Source organism: Chiloscyllium plagiosum, unplaced genomic scaffold (assembly GCF_037043375.1).
Source record: "Chiloscyllium plagiosum isolate Xiang-an unplaced genomic scaffold, Cpla_swu_hap1 HiC_scaffold_4, whole genome shotgun sequence".
Lineage (NCBI taxonomy): Eukaryota > Metazoa > Chordata > Chondrichthyes > Orectolobiformes > Hemiscylliidae > Chiloscyllium > Chiloscyllium plagiosum.
In genome coordinates this window covers 40,744,173-40,766,539 of record NW_028270142.1, presented here as the reverse complement: position 1 = coordinate 40,766,539, position 22,367 = coordinate 40,744,173, and the positions used below count along the sequence as shown (strand labels likewise).

At 42.5% G+C, this 22,367-nt stretch overlaps 1 protein-coding gene across 2 annotated transcripts in view; it reads left to right on the top strand.

Annotated features, from left to right (window-relative positions):
* Nucleotides 1–22,367, top strand: part of LOC122549503 (fibrocystin-L-like) — a 243,183-nt gene that overhangs the window by 96,733 nt on the left and 124,083 nt on the right. For both annotated transcript variants that reach the window (XM_087986185.1, XM_087986184.1), the window contains exons 33-38: nt 2,920–3,094; nt 4,975–5,117; nt 6,452–6,556; nt 7,172–7,360; nt 9,262–9,432; nt 11,289–11,515. In XM_087986185.1, the coding sequence (XP_087842311.1) occupies nt 2,920–3,094; nt 4,975–5,117; nt 6,452–6,556; nt 7,172–7,360; nt 9,262–9,432; nt 11,289–11,515 (1,010 nt within the window). The remainder of the gene's footprint in view (nt 1–2,919; nt 3,095–4,974; nt 5,118–6,451; nt 6,557–7,171; nt 7,361–9,261; nt 9,433–11,288; nt 11,516–22,367) is intronic.

Genomic DNA, 22,367 nt, shown 5'->3' with positions numbered 1-22,367 from the left:
GACCTCTGGCAAGTGGGAGGCCTTTCAAAGTGAGATAGCTAGAGTTCAAGGTCTATATGTTCCTCTGAGGGTGAAGGGCAAGGTTGGCAGGAATAGGGAACCCTGGATGACAAGAGAGATTGAGGCTTTGACCAGAAAAAAGGAGGAGGCATGGCTCAGGATACAGGCCGCTGGGATCAAGGGAATCTCTGGAGATACACAGGGAATACAAGAGTTTACTGAAGAAGGAAATCAGGAAGGCAAAAAGAGGGCACGGGATTGCCTTGGCTGAGACTATTATGGTGAATCTAAAGAGGTACTTTAAGTATATTAAAGGAAAAAGAATACCTCGAGAGAGAATAGGGCCCTCAAGGACCAAAGTGGACATGTATGTGTAAAACTGCAGGAGATTGGTGAGGTTCTCAATGAATATGTCCCCGCTGTGTTTACCATGGAGAAAGACGTGAACACTTGCAAACTTGGGGAAGTTGGTGGCAGTATCTTGGGAACAGTCCATATCACGGCAGAGGAGGTGTTGCTTGCATTAGAATGTATGAAGGTGGATAAATCTCCTGGTCCTGACCAGATATATTCAAGAACACTGCAAGAGGCTTGAGAAGAAATTGCAGGGCCCTGGCAGATATTTTCACATCATCGTTAGCAACGGGTGAGGTCCCAGAATACTGGAGGGTAGCAAATGTTTTGCCATTATTCAAGAAGGACTGCAAAGAAAAACATGGGAACTATAGACCAGTAAGTTTAACATCCTTAACCTGGAATGGTTAAAGTATTTGAGAAGATTCTGAGGGATAAGATATACATGTATTTGGAAAGACAGGATTTGATTAGGTATAATCAGTATGGCTTTGTGAGTGGGAGATCATGCCTCACAAATTTGTTAGAGTTCTTTGATGACTGCGTCTACATGGATTTCAGTAAGGCCTTTGATAAGGTTCCACATGGTAGGCTGATTTGGAGGTTAGATCACATGGAATCCAGGGTAAGCTGGCAAATTGGATACAAAATTGGCTTGATGGTAGGAAGCAGACGGGAAAAATGGAAGGATGCTTGTCGGACTGGAGACCTGTGACTTGTGGAATGCCTCAGGGTTCGGTGTTGGGCCCATTACTGTTTATCTGTGTCAGTGATTTGGATGAGAATGTACAAGGCATGATTCATAAGTTTGCTGATGAAATTAAAATAGACGGTATTGTGGACAGTGAGGAAGGTTATTAGCTGGACCTTGATCAGCTGGGGAAGTGGGCCAAGGAATGGTAAATCCAGTTTAATACAGATAAGTGTGAGGTCTCGCATTTTGGAAAGTCAAATCAAGGTAATAGTTTCATTGTGAATGGGGTGTAGTAGAACAGAGGGATCTTGGAGTTCAGGTTCACAGTTCTCTGAAAGTGGAGTCACAGGTACACAGGGCAGTGAAGAAGGCTTTTGGCACACTGGCTTTCATCAGTCAGGGCATTGAGTATAGAAGTTGGGAAGTTATATTGCAGTTACATAGGATATTGGTGAGGCTGCACTTGGAATATTGTGTCAGTTTTGGTCACCTTGTTATAGGAAGGATGTTATTAAACTGGGGGAGTGCAGAAGAAATTTACAAGGATGTTTCCTGGACTTAATGATCTGGGTTAGAGGGAGAGGTTGGACAAGCTAGGACTTTTTTCTTTAGAGTGTAGGGAGACTGAGGGGGGACCTTTATAGAAGTGTATAAGATTATGAAAGGCACGAAGAGGGTGAATGCACTCAGTTTTTTTCCCAAGGTTGAGGAATCAAGGACCAATTTAAGCTTAAACTTAGTTTAAGGTTAGAGGGGAAATCATAAAACGGAACCTGAAGGGCAACTTTTTTACACAGAGGATGGTACACATATGGAATGAGTTGCCAGCAGAAGTGGCAACATTTAAAAGGCATTTGGACAAATACATGAATAGGAAAGGATTAGAAGGATATGGGCCAAGTGCAGGGAAATGGGGTCAGCGTGGACAGACATTTTGAGCAACATGGACCTGTTTGGGCCAAAGGGCCTGTCTCTGTGCCGTAGGGCTTTTTGACTCATTAACTCCATGGAGGAAGAAGCTCCATAGAATCTCCACCTTCAATTATGGAAGAATGCAGTACATCATGCAACAGATAAGGCCGAGCCACTTGCAACAATGTTCACCCAGAAGTGTTGAATGGATGATCCATTTCAGCCTCCTCCTGAGATCTCCAGAATAACAGATACCAATCTTCAGTCAATTCAATTCACTTCATGTGAGTTGGAGGCAATGGATATTACAAAAGCTATGGACCCTGCCAAAATTCTGGCAATGGTACTGGAGCTCTAGACATAGTCACACTCCTAACTAGGTTGTTCCAGTACAGCTGCAACACTGGCATTACTCAGCAATGTAGAGCATTGTATATGTATATTCTGTACACTAAAATCAAACATATCCAAACAGGCCAATTACCATTCCAGCAGTCTACTTTTGATCATTGGTCGCGTGATGGAAGAGGTCATCAACAATGTTATCAAGCATTGATAACCTGCTAACTGGCATGCAGTCTGAGTTCCACTAGAGCCACTCAGTTCCTGACATCCTTACAGCCTGAGTTCAAACATGGACAAAAGAGCTGAATTCCAAAGGTCCGGTGAGAGTAAATACAGGAAAGATCTTGTCTGGAGCCCTGCACTGAGATCCCAGTGCGTGAGATCCAACACCACTAAGAAATAGCTCCTTCTGCACATGCTCAATAACTACTCTTAGAATAAAGATACATTTAACTCTTACTCCACAGTTCCATATTTCCCTGTGTTAAAGGCACCATATAAGCACATGCTGTTACTGGTGGTTGGCAATACATTCTAAAATAGCATACAGATTGACTGATATTTTTATATTGTTGTGTGACAAGGGAATTAATTATATGAAAATTGTTTCATAGGTGGTTCCAATCTGACAATCTATGGATCGGATTTTGGCAACAAATCTGAAGATAGTTTTGTAGTTATTGGGAACTCTGAGTGCGCAATTCTTCGATGGTCGACCAACAACATCACGTGTTGTCCGCCCAGCCTCCCTCCGGCGAATTACAGTATCTATGTACAAACTCGTGTTGGGTATGAAGACCGAGAGCTTATGTTCCATTGCATTGATTTTTCTTTACAAGTTTCCCCGAATCCAGTGTAACTGTGCAAAAGATAGCAAACTTTTAAGTGCAAATTGTATTGTGCAAATTTCTGCAAAATCTTTTGTATTAGTTCACTGGCCTGAATCATCGATTCAAAGTCAGATTCTGAGGTCAGACTAAAAGTTGCCCACTTACCATTGGTGCGTTTTTACAGACAAACTTTCAGGTCTGGAGCCTCGCCAGCCAAAGCAACACGAGCAAGGCGAGTCCAAGATACTCATAACCAGTGCAGAGGGAAGGGTGACTGCCTTGATATCAAAGCAGCATTCGAATGTCTGTGGCATCAAGCAGCACCAGCAAAACTAGAGTCAGTGAGGATCAGAGGAAAACTGCCTGCAGATTGGAGTCATACTAGGCATGAAGTAAAATGGTTGTGGTTGTTGAAGATAAGTAATCTCAGCTTCAGGATATCTCTGCAGGTATTCATCAGGATAGTGTCCTAAGACCAAAGATCTTCAGCTGTTTCAGTAATGAACTTTCTCCATCACAAATTGCACAACATTTAGCACCATGAAGCAGTCCATGTCCAAACTCAGCAAGACTTTGTCAATATCCGGGTTTGGCCTGACAAGTGGTAAGTAGGATTTGTGTGCAAGTAGGATGAGTGTAAGACAATGACCACCTCCAAAAGGAGAGGATCTAACCATTCACCCTTTTGATCTTCATTGGCATTACCATTACTGACTACCATCCCCCACTATCAACATCCTGGAGGTTACCATTGACTAGAAACTGAACTGGATTTGCTATATCAATACTGTAACTATGAGAGCAGGTCAGAGACTGACAATACAGCTGCATTAAACGCACTCGCCCGCCGCCAACACACATACAAATACACCCCCAACTTCCCAAATCCAGTCCATTATCTGCAAGGCAAAAGGCAGGACTGATCGAATAGTTGTTGCTCTACCTCTAATAACGCTCAAGAAACTTGTCACCACACAGGACAAAGTAGCCTACTTGATTGGCATCACATCCACAACCATTCACTCCCTGCACAGCAGCTCAGAAGCAGCAATCTGTGCCATCTACAAGATGCACTGCACAAATTCACCAGAACTCCTGAGAGAGCAACTGCCAACCTCATGACTATTACCATCCAGAAGGACAAGATCTCCTGTAAGTTCCCCTCCAAGCTACTCAACATCCTGACTTGGAAATATAATGCTGATCCTTCAGTGTTATAGGGTCAAAGTCCTGGAATTTTCTCCCACTCAGCATTGTGGGTCCACTAACTGCAAACAGACAAAAGTGGTTCAAGAAAGCAGTTCACCACCATCTCCTTAAGGATAAAAAGGGATGGGCAATAAATGCTGGCCAAGCCAATGATGACCACATCCATGAATGTTTTTTTTAAAAAAAGTAAATTCCAAATATATTTTCCTAAGTCACCCTGTTGGAGATTACTATTACAAAATGGCACAATACTGAATAAGCCTTTCTGCTCATCTTGCTTGTGCCAGCTCTTTGTAAGAACTATTCAAGTAGTTCAACTTCCCTGATCTATCCCCAAAGCCATATCAATTTTTCTCCTTCAAATATTCACTCAATTCCATTTTGAAATTTGCTGTTGGATCTGCTTCTAGAGATATTTTAGGTAGTGCCTTCCAGATCACAGCAAGTCATCACACCCCACAGATGACTGCTTTGTCAACTCAATGTCTTTGTGTAGATGTTACATTTGACATAAAGTTGGGAACTGAATGACAATGGTTCCTGTAAAGTTTCATCTGTACATTTGGTTGCTGTTCAATCATATTAATACTTTTTAAGATTTATCGTGTTTGTTTTTCTCTTTCACCGCAGCAAATCTCTAAATGCTTCAGTTGAGTATGTCTTGCGAGTGACCGAAGTGACTCCTCAGCAGGGCTCATTGTATGGAGGCACGAAAATCACCATTTCTGGATCTGGTTTCAGTCCCGTCCCAGAGGACAACATTGTTCAAATTGGTAAGCTTATCAGGTGAACTTGAGAGATGAGGTGAGGGTGACTGTTACGAAAACAAAACAGCATTTGACTGAGTGTGACATCAAGGAGCCCAAGTAAAGCTGCAGACAATAGGAAATGGAAAAGGGTGGGTGAGTCCAGTGGAGGAGACCTCTCCACTGCTTGGAGTAATACTTAGCACAAAAGAGCAAACACAAAATGCCAGCGGAACTCAGGACTGGTTGCATCTGTGATAATTGGAAGAAGTTTTGAAGAAGAGTTAGCTCTCTTTCTCTATCCCTCAAATGCTACCAGACCTGCTGAGCTTCTCTAGCACTCTCTGCATACGTTCCAGATTCCCAGCATCCACTATATTTTGTTTTTATTATACCACATAAGAAGCTTGTCATTGTTGGTCAATCATCTCAGTCTCAGGCTATCACTGTAGGAGCTTTTCAGGGCAGTGTCCTACCCAACCATCTTCAGCTGCTTCATTAATCTCCATCTCTATCATAAGGTCAGTAGACGAGGTGTTGCTGATGTTTTGCACAATGTTCAGCATCATTTGCGATCCTCAGATACTGAAGTACCCGATTTCCATATGCAACAAGACTTGGCAAAATCTAGACTGAGTTGACAAGTAGCAAGTAACATTTGCAGAAGACAAGTGCAATGTGATCACCGTTGCCTATGAGAGAGAATCTAAGTATTACCCCTTGACATTCAATGGCATTAACATCGCAGAACTATCCACTATCAACAACCTGGGGGTTATCATTGACTAGAAACTGAATTAGACCAACTATATGAATATAGTGGCTACAAGAGCAGGTCAGAATCCTGCAGTGGATAACTCATCTCCTGACTTCTCAAAATCTGTTCACCTCCAAGAAGGGATAAATCATTAAGGGATAAACCATTAAGGATAAAGTAGCCCATTTGAGTTACACCCCATCTAAAAGCAAACCCTTCACCACTGACACAAGTTAGCAATGGTGTGCACCATCCACAAGGTGCACTGCGACAAGTCACTAGAGCTCCTTAGGCAGCACCTTGTAAACCCTTGTTTCTCCCACCCAAAAGGACAATACTCGAGCCAGGAATACACACATCCTATGAATGAATTAAAAATAAAACCTGCAATAATTTCATGGAGTTTCAATTAGTTTGTCATTTTAGCTATTTCCTCAAGATTCAAATTATTGCTTTATGAATATATAACTGGAGTAACTTAATATTTCACATTAATAACTTGTGGAAAGATAGTAATTTGATTGAGTTGAATTACAGCAGAGATTTTATAACAATCACTCACATTTTATTCTGACTGGAATTCTGTGATGTGCAATATTTACAGGTTCTGTTCCCTGTCACATAACCTTTGCTTCTCCAAACATTCTCAAGTGTGTTTCTGATCAAACTGGAAGAAAATTTGTCATCACCAACAATGGCAGCAGTGGAAGTACGTGACAGCTTTTTGAAGATTTTTGTTCAAATTGTGCAGTGTTGCTTCCGTCCTTCTCGTAAGTAGGAGTGCTGAAATCAGGAAGAGGTAATTCAGCCTCTCAAATTAAATTAGTTAGATGGTGACTGAACTGTGGCACAACACCATTCTCTGACCTTGGTTCCATAGCTGTTAATACACTTTCCTAACATAAAACTATCCATCTCTGTTTTGAATATTTTCTATTGACCCCAGCCGTAAAAGCTCTTTAGGGGAAGGAGTTCCTGATTTTCCCATTTGTGTGAAGACATATTTCCTGACATCTCCTCCAAAGATCCTGGGTTAAATTTTTAAGGTCTTCTCCCTTTGAAGCCTGGTGGTGACTGCAATAGGCGATATCAAAAAATGCTGAAAAATCTATTTATGATGCATGCTCACTATAAAGAATCAAACTCGCAAATTGCGAAGATAAAATATTTTCTTCTGAATAATATACATTGTCAAAATTAGAGGATATCAGTGACTGCAACTTAAACATTTGTAGTATTTTAACAAATCTCGATGCCACAAATGTTTAGTTTTATTTTCTGAGTATACGTTCTAACCACATTTGTTACTGCTTTGTTCTAATAGCAATTGGAGTGGGGTATGAGTGGGATCCTTCAACCCTGGACATCGTCGTTGGGGATACAGTACAGTGGCAGTGGCAGTCCCCACCTTTACTTCAAAATTTGAGATATAGAGTCTTCAGTGTCTCCAAGCCCAGTGGTGTAAACTACAAAGGCAGTGGGTTTATTAGTGGCAATGTGAGCACTTCATCTGGTAAGTCCATAACTATTGCATTTGATGCCACAGGAAGATATAGTCGTAAGGATGTGCAGCGCTGAAACAGACCCTTCAATCCAACTCGTCAATGCCAACTAGATATCATAAATAAATCTAGACTCATTTGCCAGCATTTGGCCTGTATTCTTCTCAACTTCTCCTATTCATATACCCATCCAGATGCTTTTAAAAATGTTGCAATTTACCACCTCCACCACTTCTACTGGTAGCTCATTCCATACAGACACCACCCTCTGCATGAAAAGGTTATCCGTTAAGTCCCTCGTAAGTTTTTCCCCCTCACCTTAAACCTATGCTCTCCATCCCGGGAGTTTTTTTTTAACCATATGCACCCTATCCATGCCCTTCATGATTTTATAAAACTCTATAATGTTACCTGTCAGCCTCTAACACTCCATGGAAAATATAGCCCTGGCTTTCCAGCTTCTCTCTATAGCTCAAACCCTCCAATCCTGGCAACATTCTTGTAAATCATTTCTGAACCCTGTCAAGTTTCACAATATTTACCCTATAGCAGAGAGATCAGATTGGCATGCAGCATTTTGTGTAAAATTGCATTGATGCACCGTAGAATCTCATGTAGAAATTCATCCTTATTGCATATTTTTTCGATCAGACTTTCACATGAAGGAAAAAGACTTGATACTCTACCGCACATTTTACAACTTCAGGACATCCCTGCTTTGCAGGCAATGATGTACTTTCGACATATTGTACTGTTTGGTCAACTTGCACACAGCAAACTCTCGCAACCAGAAATGTAATAATTAGCAGATCACCTGCTTTTGTGATGTTGGTTAAGATAAATATTAGCTATAGGACACCACCAACAACTCTCCTAATTTTCAGCATATTGAATACGCCATCTTTTATGTCCATCTGACGCATTTCCTACATAACAGCAAAATCTATTGTTCAAAAAGCTTCTCGTTTAGCTGTAAAGCATTTTGGGACATTCCGAGTTTGTAAGAGACTTAAGTTTTTAATTATTTGTTCACAGGGTTGGGCAAGGCCAACATTTGTTGGCCATCCCAATCCTTTATTGAGTGATGGGTCTGTTTCCGTGCTGTACATCTGTATGACTATGACTCTATGACAACTTAACAACTTGTTAGGCCATTTAGAGGACAGTTAAGTATCAGTCACATGGCTGTGAGTCTGGAGTCACGTGCAGGCCAAAACAGGTAAGGGTAGCAAATTTCTTTCCTTGGAGGACATTGGAGAACCATTTGAGTTTTTATTACAGTATGGTAGTTGCACAGTCAACATCGTTGAGAGTAGCTTTTTATTCAAAATGTAATTAACTAATCAAATCTAAATTTTCCAACTAGCATGTTGAGATTTGAACTCAGGTCTCAGGAGCATTGGTCCAGTGCTCTGGATTATGAGTCCAGTAATGGAATCATAATACTGAAACTGTTTCTCAATACTGGCAACTTCATGCCTGGGCCAATGCCAACTTTTCAACCTTGTCAGTTTTTGGGTGGGTGCTTAGGGCCAGGTTGGATGAGCCAGATCAGGCTGAGCCATGTTGGGTGGGGTCAAAGGTTGCTTAAACACCCTGAGGAAGTCTCTGGTGTGTGAAGCTCATAACTAGTTTGTACTCATTCAGCATCTAATCAAACAAGCCAGTAAGTTATTTTACTAAATTAATAAAAATTAACTTTAATGTGTAGCAGCTGTTAAAAATCTCCTGGAATTTGGGCATCTATGTTGTTGAGATAGCTGTATGGGAGATTCTGTATTAATGCTACTATGCAGTGAAAATGCAAAGTTTGTTTCCTCTTTCTTTCTTTGATGCCTTCTGATTGTAGGTATAATATAAAATGAATTTGGTGATTTCAGGCCCTCTAATGGACGATGGTTTTTCCGTGTAGGTTCGTTCTCTTATCATTTCACCTCCCCCGGGACTTATTACTACAGCAGTGGTTATGTGGACCAGAAGCAAAGCATCATCCTCCAGGGAACGGTGAATGTGAAGCCAGCTGAGGAAAGGATCGAAAGTGTACATATTTATTTGGCAGGGATTGAAGCAGAATATGTACCAGGTGAAATGCACGTCCTCTTTATATTTTGGAGGGGTTGTGTGTTGGTGGAGGAAATTTCCTCAATAAGTCAATTCTCGAGCAACACAGGAAAAGCCTGAAAATGTTAATCCCTTTCCCATCGCTCTGGGTGAGGTGATGTATGATCCTAGAATAGATTAGCCTCCATCACTCAGGGTTTGATGGTGTTTATGTTTGATGCTGAGGATCTATTAAATGCAGTAACAAATCAGTGTTTTGATTAATGTTGTCCAATTGAAAGTGTTAACTACATAGTAGCCACCAAGACTGAGTCAGCAGAGAATATCTTAAAGCCAACACAGGATAATGTACGTAATGTATGTGTGGATCTTTGTTAAACAAAGTTCTCCCAACATCAGTAACTGAGGGAGTAAAGGTATCACAAGATCAAAGAATGTAACAAACAGATTGGCTTTTATGACAGCCTGGTATTTCCAATATGACCATTACTGAGACTAGTGTATTATTTTGGATTTAGTTAATTTGTTTTAGATTACTTTATGCAATTAAGATGTCTGCTTTCCTATCTCTATTTTACCAAAAATCCAGATAAAATTCACATGTGAGTGTGAGCTTTGAGATCGCATTCATAATATTGGAGTCTCATTTGTACGTTACTCATCAGTCACATTTGGATCTACCATTTGTCACATAGGATTTGAGGAACACTGCTTTATCAGAAAGCAGTCAGCAGCACACCTATTTGGGGACCATACTGGATAGATTCTCAACTTTACTCCATGCATTATGTCTCAGTTGTAACATATAGAAAATGTATGATTTTTATCAGCACAGAATTCAGTAGAAATTAAATCAGTTTGTTTCTAGAATGGGCAAGTTGTTTGAAACTCTCTCTCTCAACCTGTCAAGAATACTATTAAAATTTAAATTTGATTTTTCTGATCATTTGTATCCTGTTAAAGATACAACCGAAAAGTAGAACTATAGAGAAAATAAGTAAAATTAAGAGAACTGAAATCTTTTGCTTAGAAATAATTTTGCATCAGATCACAACTAAAACCTGGAAGCACCATATATTTAGGCAGTTCTTTTCACAAAAGCACAATGTGCCAAAGCAGAAGATTTATGGTAACCAATAGCGGGTTATTAGATTACAGCAAAACTCAAGAGGCCAGAATTGGGGGAGCACAGAGATCTCAGAGAGCTATGGCACAAAAAGGAGGTGACACAGATTGGGGGGGGGAGCGCGGAAATGAGGCCATAGAGGTATTTGAAAACAAAGATGAAAATATAAAACCTTAGACACTGTTGGGCTGGAAACTGATGTGGATTAGACCATAAGACCATAAGACATAGGAGTGGAAATAAAGCCATTCAGCCCATTGAGTTCACTTTGCCATTTAATCATGGCTGATGGGCATTTCAACTCCACTTACCCACAGTCTGCCCATAGCCCTTAATTCCTTGCGAGATCAAGAATTTATCAGTCTCTGCCTTTAAGACATTTAACGTCCTAACCTCCACTGCGGTCCATGGCAATGAATTCCACAGGCCCACCACTCTCTGGCTGAAGAAATGTCTCCTCATTTCCATTCTAAATTGACCCCGTCTAATTCTAAGGCTGTGCCCACAGGTCCTAGTCTCTCCACCTAACGGAAACAACTTCCCAACATCCACCCTTTAGCTTGTAACTTACTGGAAAACAAAACAAAATTAGGTAGATTAGGAATACTTTTCAGCAATTCTATAGATTTTGAGCTTCTCCTGCTGAGAAAGCTGAATGTATTTGAGTTTCTTGATGTGTTGCTTTTTGTTTCTCCACTGGCTGCTGTCCCTGCACATATTCTCTTGGTTAACAGCTGGTTGTTTATGTGTAGGGCCTTCTGAGAAACTGCCTTCACAACAAAAACGTAATAGTGACTGTACAGCACCGATCCCCACATGTAACCAGACATTGAACAGGACCGATGACAAAAGCTTCACATTCTACCTGTCTGCCTGCTACTCCCCCACAATCAACAGCATCACACCCTCGAAAGGAACAGTGAAGGACAAACTAACCATTACCGGGACTGGATTCAGTAAAATCGGCTGTGCAAATGAGGTAAACCAACATGTTCAAACCTTAAGGAAAATTTCAATTTGCATTCTAAATGTTAACAATGTAATTATCTGTGACTTCATCCCTTATTTTTCCGAAAACTTGCATTTGTATAGCACTTTAGTGCAGGACATCCCAATGCTGTGCAGCCAATAAAGAGCTCTTCAAAGTGTAGTTCACTGTTGTAATGTAAGAAACACAGCAGCTAATTTGTGCATAGTAAGATCCAACTAGTAGCAATGTGATAATTACCTAATAATTTAATTTACTTGATCGAGGAATAAATCTTAACCCAGCAAATTTGAAGAGTTCTTCTGCTCTTGTTCAAAAAAGTGCCACGGGATCTTTTACACCCATTAGAACTGCCAAACAGAACCTTGGTTTAACATCTCAAGCAAAAGTGCAGCACTCCTTCAGGACCAGCTTTTCAAGAATGCAGGAATTGCTATGAGTTGACCATTCAGCCCCTCAAACCTGTTTCACCATTTGGTAGGACTATGGCTGATCTAACTGAGGGCTCAACTCATTTGCTTTCTGTGTTCATTGCCCTCGGCTCCTATTGACTTGAATATAGTCAACAATCCAGCATCCACTGCTTTCTGGGGTAAAGAATTCCATGACACCGAGGTCGTGCTTCTCTGATACATTGTCTAAGTGTGGGAGCAGACATTTTCAGTGGCAACTCATATGCTGGTAGAGAAAGCTTTCCGAATCACGCTCCAATCAGCTTGGTAAAGGACCGGTGAGCTTCTTGGCCAATTGCAAGTCTTGACAGCGAGGCTCCACCTTTCTAGCAATGTTGGATGTCAGAGGCTAGCAGGACCTGGGTCCTAAAGTTTGACACCTAATCGCTATGATGAGGAAGGAAATCCTTTTCTTTAGCTATTTGCAAGATAGGTGTCCCATAGAATTAGACGCAAGAACAAGGGAATTATTGATGATCATTGGCACCAGGGACCCAGGCTCAATTTCACCTTCAAGGGACTGTCTGCGTGAAGTTTGCATATTCGAGTCTGCATGGGTTTCCTCCCACGGTCCAAAGATGTGCAAATTAGGTGGATTGACTGTACTAAGTTGCCCTTAGTGGGCAGAGATGTGCAGTCTCGGTGGATTAACCATGGGACATGCAGGGTTACAAGACTAGGGTAGGACAAAGGGTCATTGTGGGCTCGATAGGGCCAAATGGCCTGCTTCCACACTGTAGGGATTGATTCTATGATTCTAACTCAATGCCCCCTAACCCACACCTCACCATTCCTGTCCCTGGTTGGCTCCAAGTTGGAGCAAATGGAGGTCATTCTCTCACAAACCAATGTGGCTGGCAGGTGTAACAATCCACTGGGGAAGTGCACAGTAAATTGAAGCCTGCTATTCATTAAATAATACTAAATGTTGAAATTCTTTTAACATACACACAGCACCCAATTTTACTAATTTTAATACCAAAGTTATTAGAAAGCATGGACCAGGCTTCTGTACTAAACCAGAGACGTTATTTATTCAAAGTAACTAGACTAGAGCTATAGGAAATCAGATATAAATCATTGGTATGTAAGCACTATTAACTAAAACGTTAATCATCTTATAAATTCTTCTTTCTCATGCACAGACAAACAAATAGGGAAGATAGATTATTGATGGAGGTAGAGAAACCAGAAAGTCAAATCAGCGGTGTTGCTTCCTAGTGCTGATGTTGAAATGGTCCTGCTTTAGCTAACGAGGCTCTTAGTTTTCAGTTACAAAGACAGAAATTGTTGGAAAAACGCAGCAGGCCTGGCATCATTTGTGGAGAGAAAGCAGAATTAATGTTTTGGGTCCAGTGACCTTTCTTCAGAACTGATTGTAGCTGAGAAAAGCTTGGTATATATGCTGAGCAGAGGCAGGGAAAAGGGGAGGAGTAAACAACAGGTGGGGATGGAGAGCAGAGAGAGCAGAAATTGGGCAGACGAAGGAATGGATAATGGTCAAGAGCTGCTAATGGAGACACGAGTAGCTGACAATGGGTTGGTTGTGGAGGCAGCCCATATGGCGACAAGTCCTGATGTATGGGGCTTGGAGTAAGAACATGGGAACAGTTATAGAGCTATAGAGAATGGAAACAGACCCTTCAGACCAATTCGTCAATGTTGACCAGATATCTTAAATTAATTCAGTCCCATTTGCCAGCATTTGCCCCATATCCCTCTAAACCCCTCCTATTTATATACCTGTCCAGATGCTTTTTAAATGATGTAATTGTACCATCTTCCACCACTTCTTCTGGCAGCTCATTTCCATACATGTATCACTGTCTGTGTGAAGAAGTTGCTTTTTAGTTCCCTTTTAAATTTTCTCCCTCTTACCTTAAAGCTATACCCTCTATAGCTAACCACCCAATCCACGCCCTCTTGATTTTATAAACCTTTATAAGGTCACCTCTCTGCTTCCAACGCTCCAGGGAAAATAGCCCCAGTCTATTCAGCCTTTCCATGTACCTCAAACCCTCTAACCCTGGCAACATCCTTGTAAATCTATTCTGAACTCTTTCAAGTTTCACAACATCCTTTCTATAGCAGAGATTTGCTCAGGCCCTAAAATGATTGAACTCAATATTGAGTCCTAAACATTGCAGGGTTTCAGTGGTGATTGGAATGAGGACCAGCTGTTTCTCATTGACTATGAGATCCATGATTGGGGTTGTTAAGTCTGACAGATATAAACAGGATATTACATTGTTGATGCCTTTAGGGAGAGGTGGGCACTGCAGGGGGTAGACTGTTTGATTCCCCCTCCAATTCTGTTTTGATTTAATCCCTACCGTCCACTTCATGTGTGGTTTCATGTAAGCATTGCTCGCTCTGGGCTTTGCTTGTCATTAGTTCCTTGGCCACATGGGGGATTTCTTTGTTGGTGGAATATCAATAAAGTTATTTACACTTAATGTTTTCACTTTGCATTGCACCTACATACACAACATGGGTGCTGTAGAATATAAACACTAGTGCTGTATGTCAGTAGTGCTCATATTCTACAGTATGCCAATAGTGCTTATGTTTTACAGTACCCATGTGTGTGTGTGTGTGTGTAGGCGCAAGACAGAGTTAAATAACTGCCATGTGACAGTAGTTTAGGGAAAAACCGTATAAACAGGAGATTACAGACTTGATGCTTTTCGGGAGAGGAGGGTGCTTCAGGAGGTGGAGTGCTTTATTTCCCCTCCAACTCTATTTTGATTTGATCTCTACCCTCCCCTCCCCTTCACTTTTTCTTTCACATTGGCATTGTTCCTACCGAGTTCTGCCTGGCATGGTTTCTGGTCCCTTGGGTGTTTTTCCTGGTGGTGGAAAATGTTAAATAAAATTATCTTACACATAATATTTTTATACAGACAACTTGGGGGACAGGGGCAAAATAAGCACTATTGCTATATGGCGGTAGTGTAGGGGAACAAAAATAAAACAGAAAAAGAAAGAAAAAAGAAAATAAACAAGAGATTCAGGGAATCTCTTAATTCTAGGGACTGGCTCTGAACTAGCTGGCCAGGGCCTGCATAACATGCAAATATAAATAGAGGGTGACTCACTATCGGCAAACCTGCCTGTTTGGAGTTACTACAGTAGCAACAAGAGAAAACAGGACACTCGAAAAGATAATTTGCTCGCAACCGTCGTCTTTGAGTTGGGGTAAGCATTTCTGGCATCATGCCTTTATTCGTGAAGCTTGACTTTTTTGATCCTGCCATTGAAAACTGGGCACAGCATGTGGAAAAAAATGCATCATTTTTTTCCAGGTAAATGACAATGGGGCAGATGGAAAGCAAAGAGCAATTCTTCTGATTGTGTTTGCAGACCTGCAGTTTTTTTTTGATTGTTAGAAGCTTAACTTTCCCTGAGGCACCAAATACTAAAACCTCCCGAGTTGATGGATTTAGCTAAAGAATATTATGATCCCAAGCCTCCCCTAATTCTGAAATACTGCCAGTTTTATTTGGCAGTTCAAGAATCAAAGGATTTTTCATGAAGTTAAGATGACGGGCAGAGGCATGTGATTTTGGGTTAACCCTGAATGAGATGTGAGAGACCGTTTGGTACGTGGGATTAATGACATAACCATGCAAAAGTACTAGCTAAAGCCCAACTGGACTTCAACAGGTACTACAGCTGGCTTTGGCACTAGAAAATGCAGCAGGTGACCATGAGAGCTACAGGGCATCCCAATAGAAGTGGACACCCTCACCTGTCTGACTGAGCTTGAGGAACACCACTTGAGTGTAGACAATAGCAGCGCCTCATGCAGAGATACTTGTTAGGAAGGAAGATGTGTTGGGCATTTGAAAAACTTGAGGATAGACAAGTTCCCCGGGCCTGATGGGATATATCCCAGGGAAGCAAGAGAGGAAATTGCAGAGCCATTGGCAATTATCTTTTCGTCTTCACTGTCAACGGGGGTGGTACCAGGGGACTGGAGAGTGGCGAATGTTGTGCCCTGTTCAAAAAAGGGAATAGGGATAACCCCGGGAATTACAGGCCAGTTAGTCTTACTTCGGTGGTAGGCAAAGTAATGGAAAGGGTACTGAGGGATAGGATTTATGAGCATCTGGAAAGACACTGCTTGATTAGGGACAGCCAGCAGGATTTGTGAGGGATAGGTCTTGCCTTACAAGTCTTATTGAATTCTTTGAGGAGGTGACCAAGCATGTGGATGAGGGTAGAGCCGTGGATGTAGTGTACATGGATTTTAGTAAGGCATTTGATAAGGTTCCCCATGGTAGGCTTATGTGGAAAGACAGGAGGCATGGGATAGTGGGAAATTTGGCCAGTTGGATAGAGAACTGGCTAACCGGTTGAAGTCAGAGAGTGGTGGTAGATGGTAAATATTCAGCCTGGAGCCCAGTTACAAGTGGAGTTCCACAGGGATCAGTTCTGGGTCCTCTGCTGTTTGAAATTTTAATTAATGATTTGAAAGAGGGAGTCGAAGGGTTGGTCAGTAAATTTGCAGATGATACGAAGATTGGTGGAGTTATGGATAGTGAGGAGAGCTGTTGTCGGCTGCAAAGGGACTTAGATATGATGCAGAGCTGGGCTGAGGAGTGGCAGATGGAGTTCAACCCTGTCAAGTGTGAGGTTGTCCATTTTGGAGGGACAAATAAGAATGTGGAATACAGGGTTAACGTTAGGGTTCTTAGTAAGGTGGAGGAGCAGAGGGATCTTGGGGTCAATGTTCATAGCTCTTTGAAAGTTGCCACTCAGGTGGATAGAGCTTGTAAGAAGGTCTATGGTGTATTAGCGTTCATTAGCAGAGGGATTGAATTCAAGAGTCGTGAGGCGATGTTGCAGCTGTACAGGACCTTGGTCAGGCCACATTTGGAGTACTGTGTGCAGTTCTGGTCGCCTCATTTTTGGAAAGATGTGGAAGCTTTGGAGAGGGTGCAGAGGAAATTTACCAGAATGTTGCCTGGAATGGAGAATAGGTCGTACGAGGATAGGTTGAGAGTGCTAGGCCTTTTCTCATTGGAACGGCGAAGGATGAGGGGTGACTTGATAGAGGTTTATAAGATGATCAGGGGAATAGATAGAGTAGACAGTCAGAGACTTTTTACCTGGGTACAACAGAGTGTTACAAGGGTACATAAATTTAAGGTGAAGGGTGGAAGGTATAGGGGGGATGTCAGGGGTAGGTTCTTTACCCAGAGAGTGGTGGGGGCATGGAATGTGCGGCCTGGGGGAGTGGCAGAGTCAGAATCATTGGTGACCTTTAAGCGGCAATTGGATAGGTACTTAAGCTAGGACAAATGTTCGGCACAACATCGTGGGCCGAAGGGCCTGTTCTGTGCTGTATTGTTCTATGTTCTATGTTCTAGATTATCCTGAGCAGAGATACCCTAGGCCAACCCTCAGCAAGTCCCCAAAACAAAGCTGAGCCTTAGCCAAATAGCTGAAATGTTCTTCAGGATCCAGGCTAACCAGCCATTGTAGTTGCTGCTAGTCTGTGGACTCGGTTCAGCAAGGGAGGCCTATGAGTAGGAGAACTCATAGGCTGGTTTCCAGGAAAGTACACACCCTGGAAAGTCCATCTACAGTTAACTTGCTTCGCAACATTCAAATCAGTACTAATCAAAATAAAAGTCTGGGTAAATGGTAGCCCAGTTCTCATGGAGGTCTATACCAGCGCAGCAATGTCAGTGTTGCAGAACCAGTCTTTAACCAGATTCGCTCTGGACTCCAAACTTTAAATTTGCACAAGACCTCAATCAGACAGAGAACCTATACCAGAAATCCATTACAGATTAAGGGTATGGCCTCAGTTCCAGTCTCCTATGAGAAACAATTAGTGCAGTTGCCACTGATTGTAGTAAAAGGCTTGGGCCCAAGCTTGATGGGCAGAATTGGTTGGGAAAGATTCATCTTGATGAGTTCAACATTTTTCAATTAGAACGTGGCTGCCTGAGTGAAGTCCTAATTAAAAAAACACAAAGTTTTTCAGGAAGGTCTAGAACCATCAAAGGAGCTAAGACCACTTACATATTGACCAGGGAGTAATTCCGTAATTCTGCAAGACCCACCTGTTGTCATTTGCCTTACAAGCAAAAGTAGAGGCAGAAATCAGGAGGCTGGAAAGTGAAGGAATCACAAACCAATGCAGTGTGTAGAATGGGTACCACTGATCATAGTGATAGTGAAGCCTAATGACTCTGTTCACATTTGTGAGGTTTTGAGCAAATGGTAAACCGTTTGTCTCAGCTGGATAAATACCCAGTCCTTCTGGAGGTCTTGTAGGCAAGGGGGCTGTCCTTCACATTGCTGGGCACAAGCTATGCATACCTGCAATTGCGACGAGATGAAGAGTCCCAGAAGAATGCCAGAATTAATACTCATAAAGGTTTGTACCAATATACAGGACTGCAATTTTAGCCTGCACCGTTTTCCAGTAGACCATGGAGAATATTTGACAAGGGCTACTCCAGGTTGCATTTATCTGGATGACATGCGATTAACTGGGAAGACCAATAAGGAGCATTTGGAAAACTTGGACATGGTCCTTAAAAGTTTCTCCCAGGCAGGCATAAGCTTTAGAATAGAAAATGTATGTTCTAGGCAAACCAAGTGACCTACTTGTGCTTCAGAGTTGACAAGACTGGGTTACACTTGTTGGAAGATAAAGTGAGCGTGATCAAAAGTGCTCCAGTTCCCATATTGATGTTGGAGTTTAGGTCTTTCCTTGCATTGGTGAATTGTTACGGAAAATTAATGTATAACCTGGTCTCCCTTATACCTACTATTGAAAAAGTGTCAGGCTTGGAAGGTTTCGTAGTCAAGAAGTAGCCTTTAGCGAAGTGAAAAAACAGCTATCATCATCTAAGGTGATGGTCCACTACGATCCCAAGTGAAAGGTTGTGCTCACATGCAATGCCTCCCCATACAGTTTTGGAGTAGCATTGGATCACTGGTGGCTCAATGGAGGGATTGCCTGATAGCATATGTTTCCTGGACTTCAGCTGATGCTGAATGTAAACGTGCCCAGATAGAGAAGGAAAGTTTGGCCAGTCATCTTTGAATCATAGAATCTCTATAGTGTGGAAACAGGCCCTTCGACCCAACAAGTCCACACTGACCCTCCAAAGAGCAACCCACCCAGACTCATTCCCCCACCCTATATTTACCCCTGACTAATGCACCTAACCTACACCTCCCTGAACACTATGGGTAATTTAGCTTGGCCAATTTACTTAACCTGCACATCTTTAGACTGTGGGAGGAAACCTGAGGAAACCCACACAGACACTGGGAGAATGTGCAAACTCCACACAGACAGTTGCCCGAGGTTGGAATCGAATCTGGATCCCTCGTGCTGTGAAGTAGCAATGCTAACTACTGTGCCACCGTGCCACCATTGGTGTGATAAAGTTCCACCAATACCTTTATGGACATGGATTTGGGATGATGGATCATAAACCCCTTCTCGGGTTACCTAAAAAGGACATGGCCATGCTACCGATAGCTTCAGGTCGAATTCAGCGGTGGGCCTTTATTCTTAGAGTGTACAATTACAAGTTGGAACATCATTCAGGAGGCCAAGTGGCACATGCAGATGCCTTAAGCTGCCTCCTGATGAGGCCTCCCTGGTAGAGTCCATTCTGGTTTTATATTTTCTGGACACTCTTCCAGTCACTGCTGACAATATCTATCTGTGGACACAAAACTAAAACAGCTGGTAGTGATGGGGGCAACAAAAGGGCCATCACAACCAAGATTGAAACCTTTCTGGACCTGGCAAGACCAGATCACTATAGAAGATGGCATATTACTATGAGGAATAAGTGTGATTGTCCCAAGGAAAAGTCACCGCAGGTACTGGCTGAACACCAGGGTCATCCAGGGGTATTGCAAAATGTTATGTCTGTTGGCCAGGATCGGATGCCGATATAGCTGCGCTGGTGGGGTAATACCTAGAGTGCCAACAACTGCAAACATTACCACCAGCAATGACCCTAAATTCGTGGAAATGGCTGGGTAAAACTTGGACTCGGTTGCACATCGACTGTTTTGGTCCTTTCGTGGGCTCAATGTTCCTGGTCATTACGGATGGCCATTCAAAGTGGTTCAATAAGTGCATAGAGTTTATTTGGCAAACTCAAAGATGATGATTGAAAAGCTGCGAACGTTGTCCTGGAAGTATTGATCATGGACAATGGGACATCATTTACAACAAAAAATTCAAATAATTCCTAAATTTGAATGGTCCGGCAACAAGAGCGGTTCAAACATTGAAGGCAGACTTAAAGAAATTATCTACAGCTTCATTTGATATGAAACTGTCCAGGTTCCTATTTTATTATAGCACCGCCCCTCACGCAACCACAGGAATAGCTCCAGCACAGTTGCTGATGTGGAAGACTCCACACCAGGTTAATCCTGGCATTCCCAGACCTGTGGTGGAGGGTGAAACGGCAGCAAAAACCCCACGCCAGCCACATGCCTAAGCGAGACGGACACTTTATGTCAGGGGACGCAGTTTGGTGTCTAAAACATGGAAATAGGCCTGCATGGGTTGAGTCGAGGTCCACAAGCAGTCACGTCACATGACATACGTTTGGGTAGGTGAGGCAATCGTCAACAAACATATGGACTACCTGAAAGTTGTTACCTCACAAACGGGGCAGGAATAATATGTACCTGGGTCTCAAAACAGCCAGAAAGACTGTCAGAAACTGTGGGTGACTCCTTTCTAGCATTGAAGCAACCTCAGAGTCCGAGATGAATGCAGCCTCAATACTATTACCACCTGAAGAAGAAGAGGGAACTCTCCTGAGATGCTCCAGGCGCAAGAGACAGACTACGGTCCAGTCCACACCAGCTGTGTCCAACTCAGAGGAACTGGACTTGGGCAGAAAAGTCCCAGGAGAAGCTACGAGAAAGAACAGGTCTACATCCCCGGACTTTGGGTGGGGAGAATGCAGTGATTGGAATGAAGCCAGGTGGATCTCATTGATTATGAGATTCTTGAATGGGTTTGTTAATCTTGTGTTGAGAACAGAGTGGTGCTGGAAAAGCACAGCAGGTCAGGCAGTGATGAAGGGCTTTTGCCCGAAACATCGATTTCCCTGTTTCTCTGCTGCTGCCTGACCTGCTGTGCTTTTCCAGCACCACTCTGATCTAAACTCTGGTTTCCAGCATCTGCAGTCCTCACTTTTGCCCTTTGTTAGTCTTGGGCCAAACAGGAGATTCAGACAGTCTCTTCATTCTCGGGACTGACTCTGAGTGAGCTGGTCAAGGCCTATGTACTGTACACATGTAAACAAAGGGTGACTTGGAGTTGTTCCCTAAGGAAAAAAATGAGATGTTGATCTTCCAGATTGCGCTGAGCTGGAGCACTGCAGCAAGTCCAAGACAGAGACATTGGTTAGCGAACATGTGTTGAAGTGGCAAGCAACAGGAAGCTCAGGGTCATCTTTTGTTGATAGACAACTGAACATATTCTTTCTCTGGAAGCTTCCATGGGTTTGTAAAAGGTACAACATGACTGATTTGTAACAAAATGTCTCTAATGTATCAGTTTAAAATTCATAGCTTAGAGCAACTGCTGTAGGTTTTCTTCAAGTTTAAACTCAGTATTTTACTTCAGAGAATAGGCAGCTTCTGCTGGCAAGAACAATAGTAAATCCTTCTTTATCTTCCTCTTTCTGTGTGTCTGTGTCTCAGCAACTTGTTCCCAGTTCCAACCTGCTCAGTTAGCTAAGAGCAATCAGCTTCAGGTGTACACAGCTTCCTGGCTTCTGTTTGGTAATTGGGCCAGTGACAGAATGGGGCCCTTCAATGACCTTAATTGACAACTTAGGCCCTTAACTTCTTGAAAGACATGAAAGTCTCCAATGGACATACTCATGCAGTTTTTTTTTACTGCTATGGCAGAAAGGTGGTGAGTACCTCGACAGAGTCAGTTTTGTTTTACTCACTCATGAGACATGATCATTGCTGGCTGGCCAGCATTTATTGCCTGTCCCCAGCTGCAGTAAAGGAGGTGCTGGTGAACTGCTGCAGTCAACATGCTGACTCACACTACCCTTAGAGAGTGAATTCTAAGATTTTGACCCAGTGACTCTGAAGGAATGGCAGTATATTTCCGAGTCAGGATGGTGAATCACTTCGATGAGAACTTGCAGGGGGTATTCCCATGTCACTGATGCCCTTGTCTTTCTAGATTGAAATGGTCATGGGTTTGGAAGGTTAGGTCTAAGGAGTGTTAGTGAATTGCTGCAGTGCAAATTGTAGATAGTACACACTGCTGACGCTGAGCATCAGTGGTGGAAAGAACACAAAAATTTGGACGTGATGCCAATCGAGTGGGCAGCTTTATCCTGGATGATGTCAAACCTCTT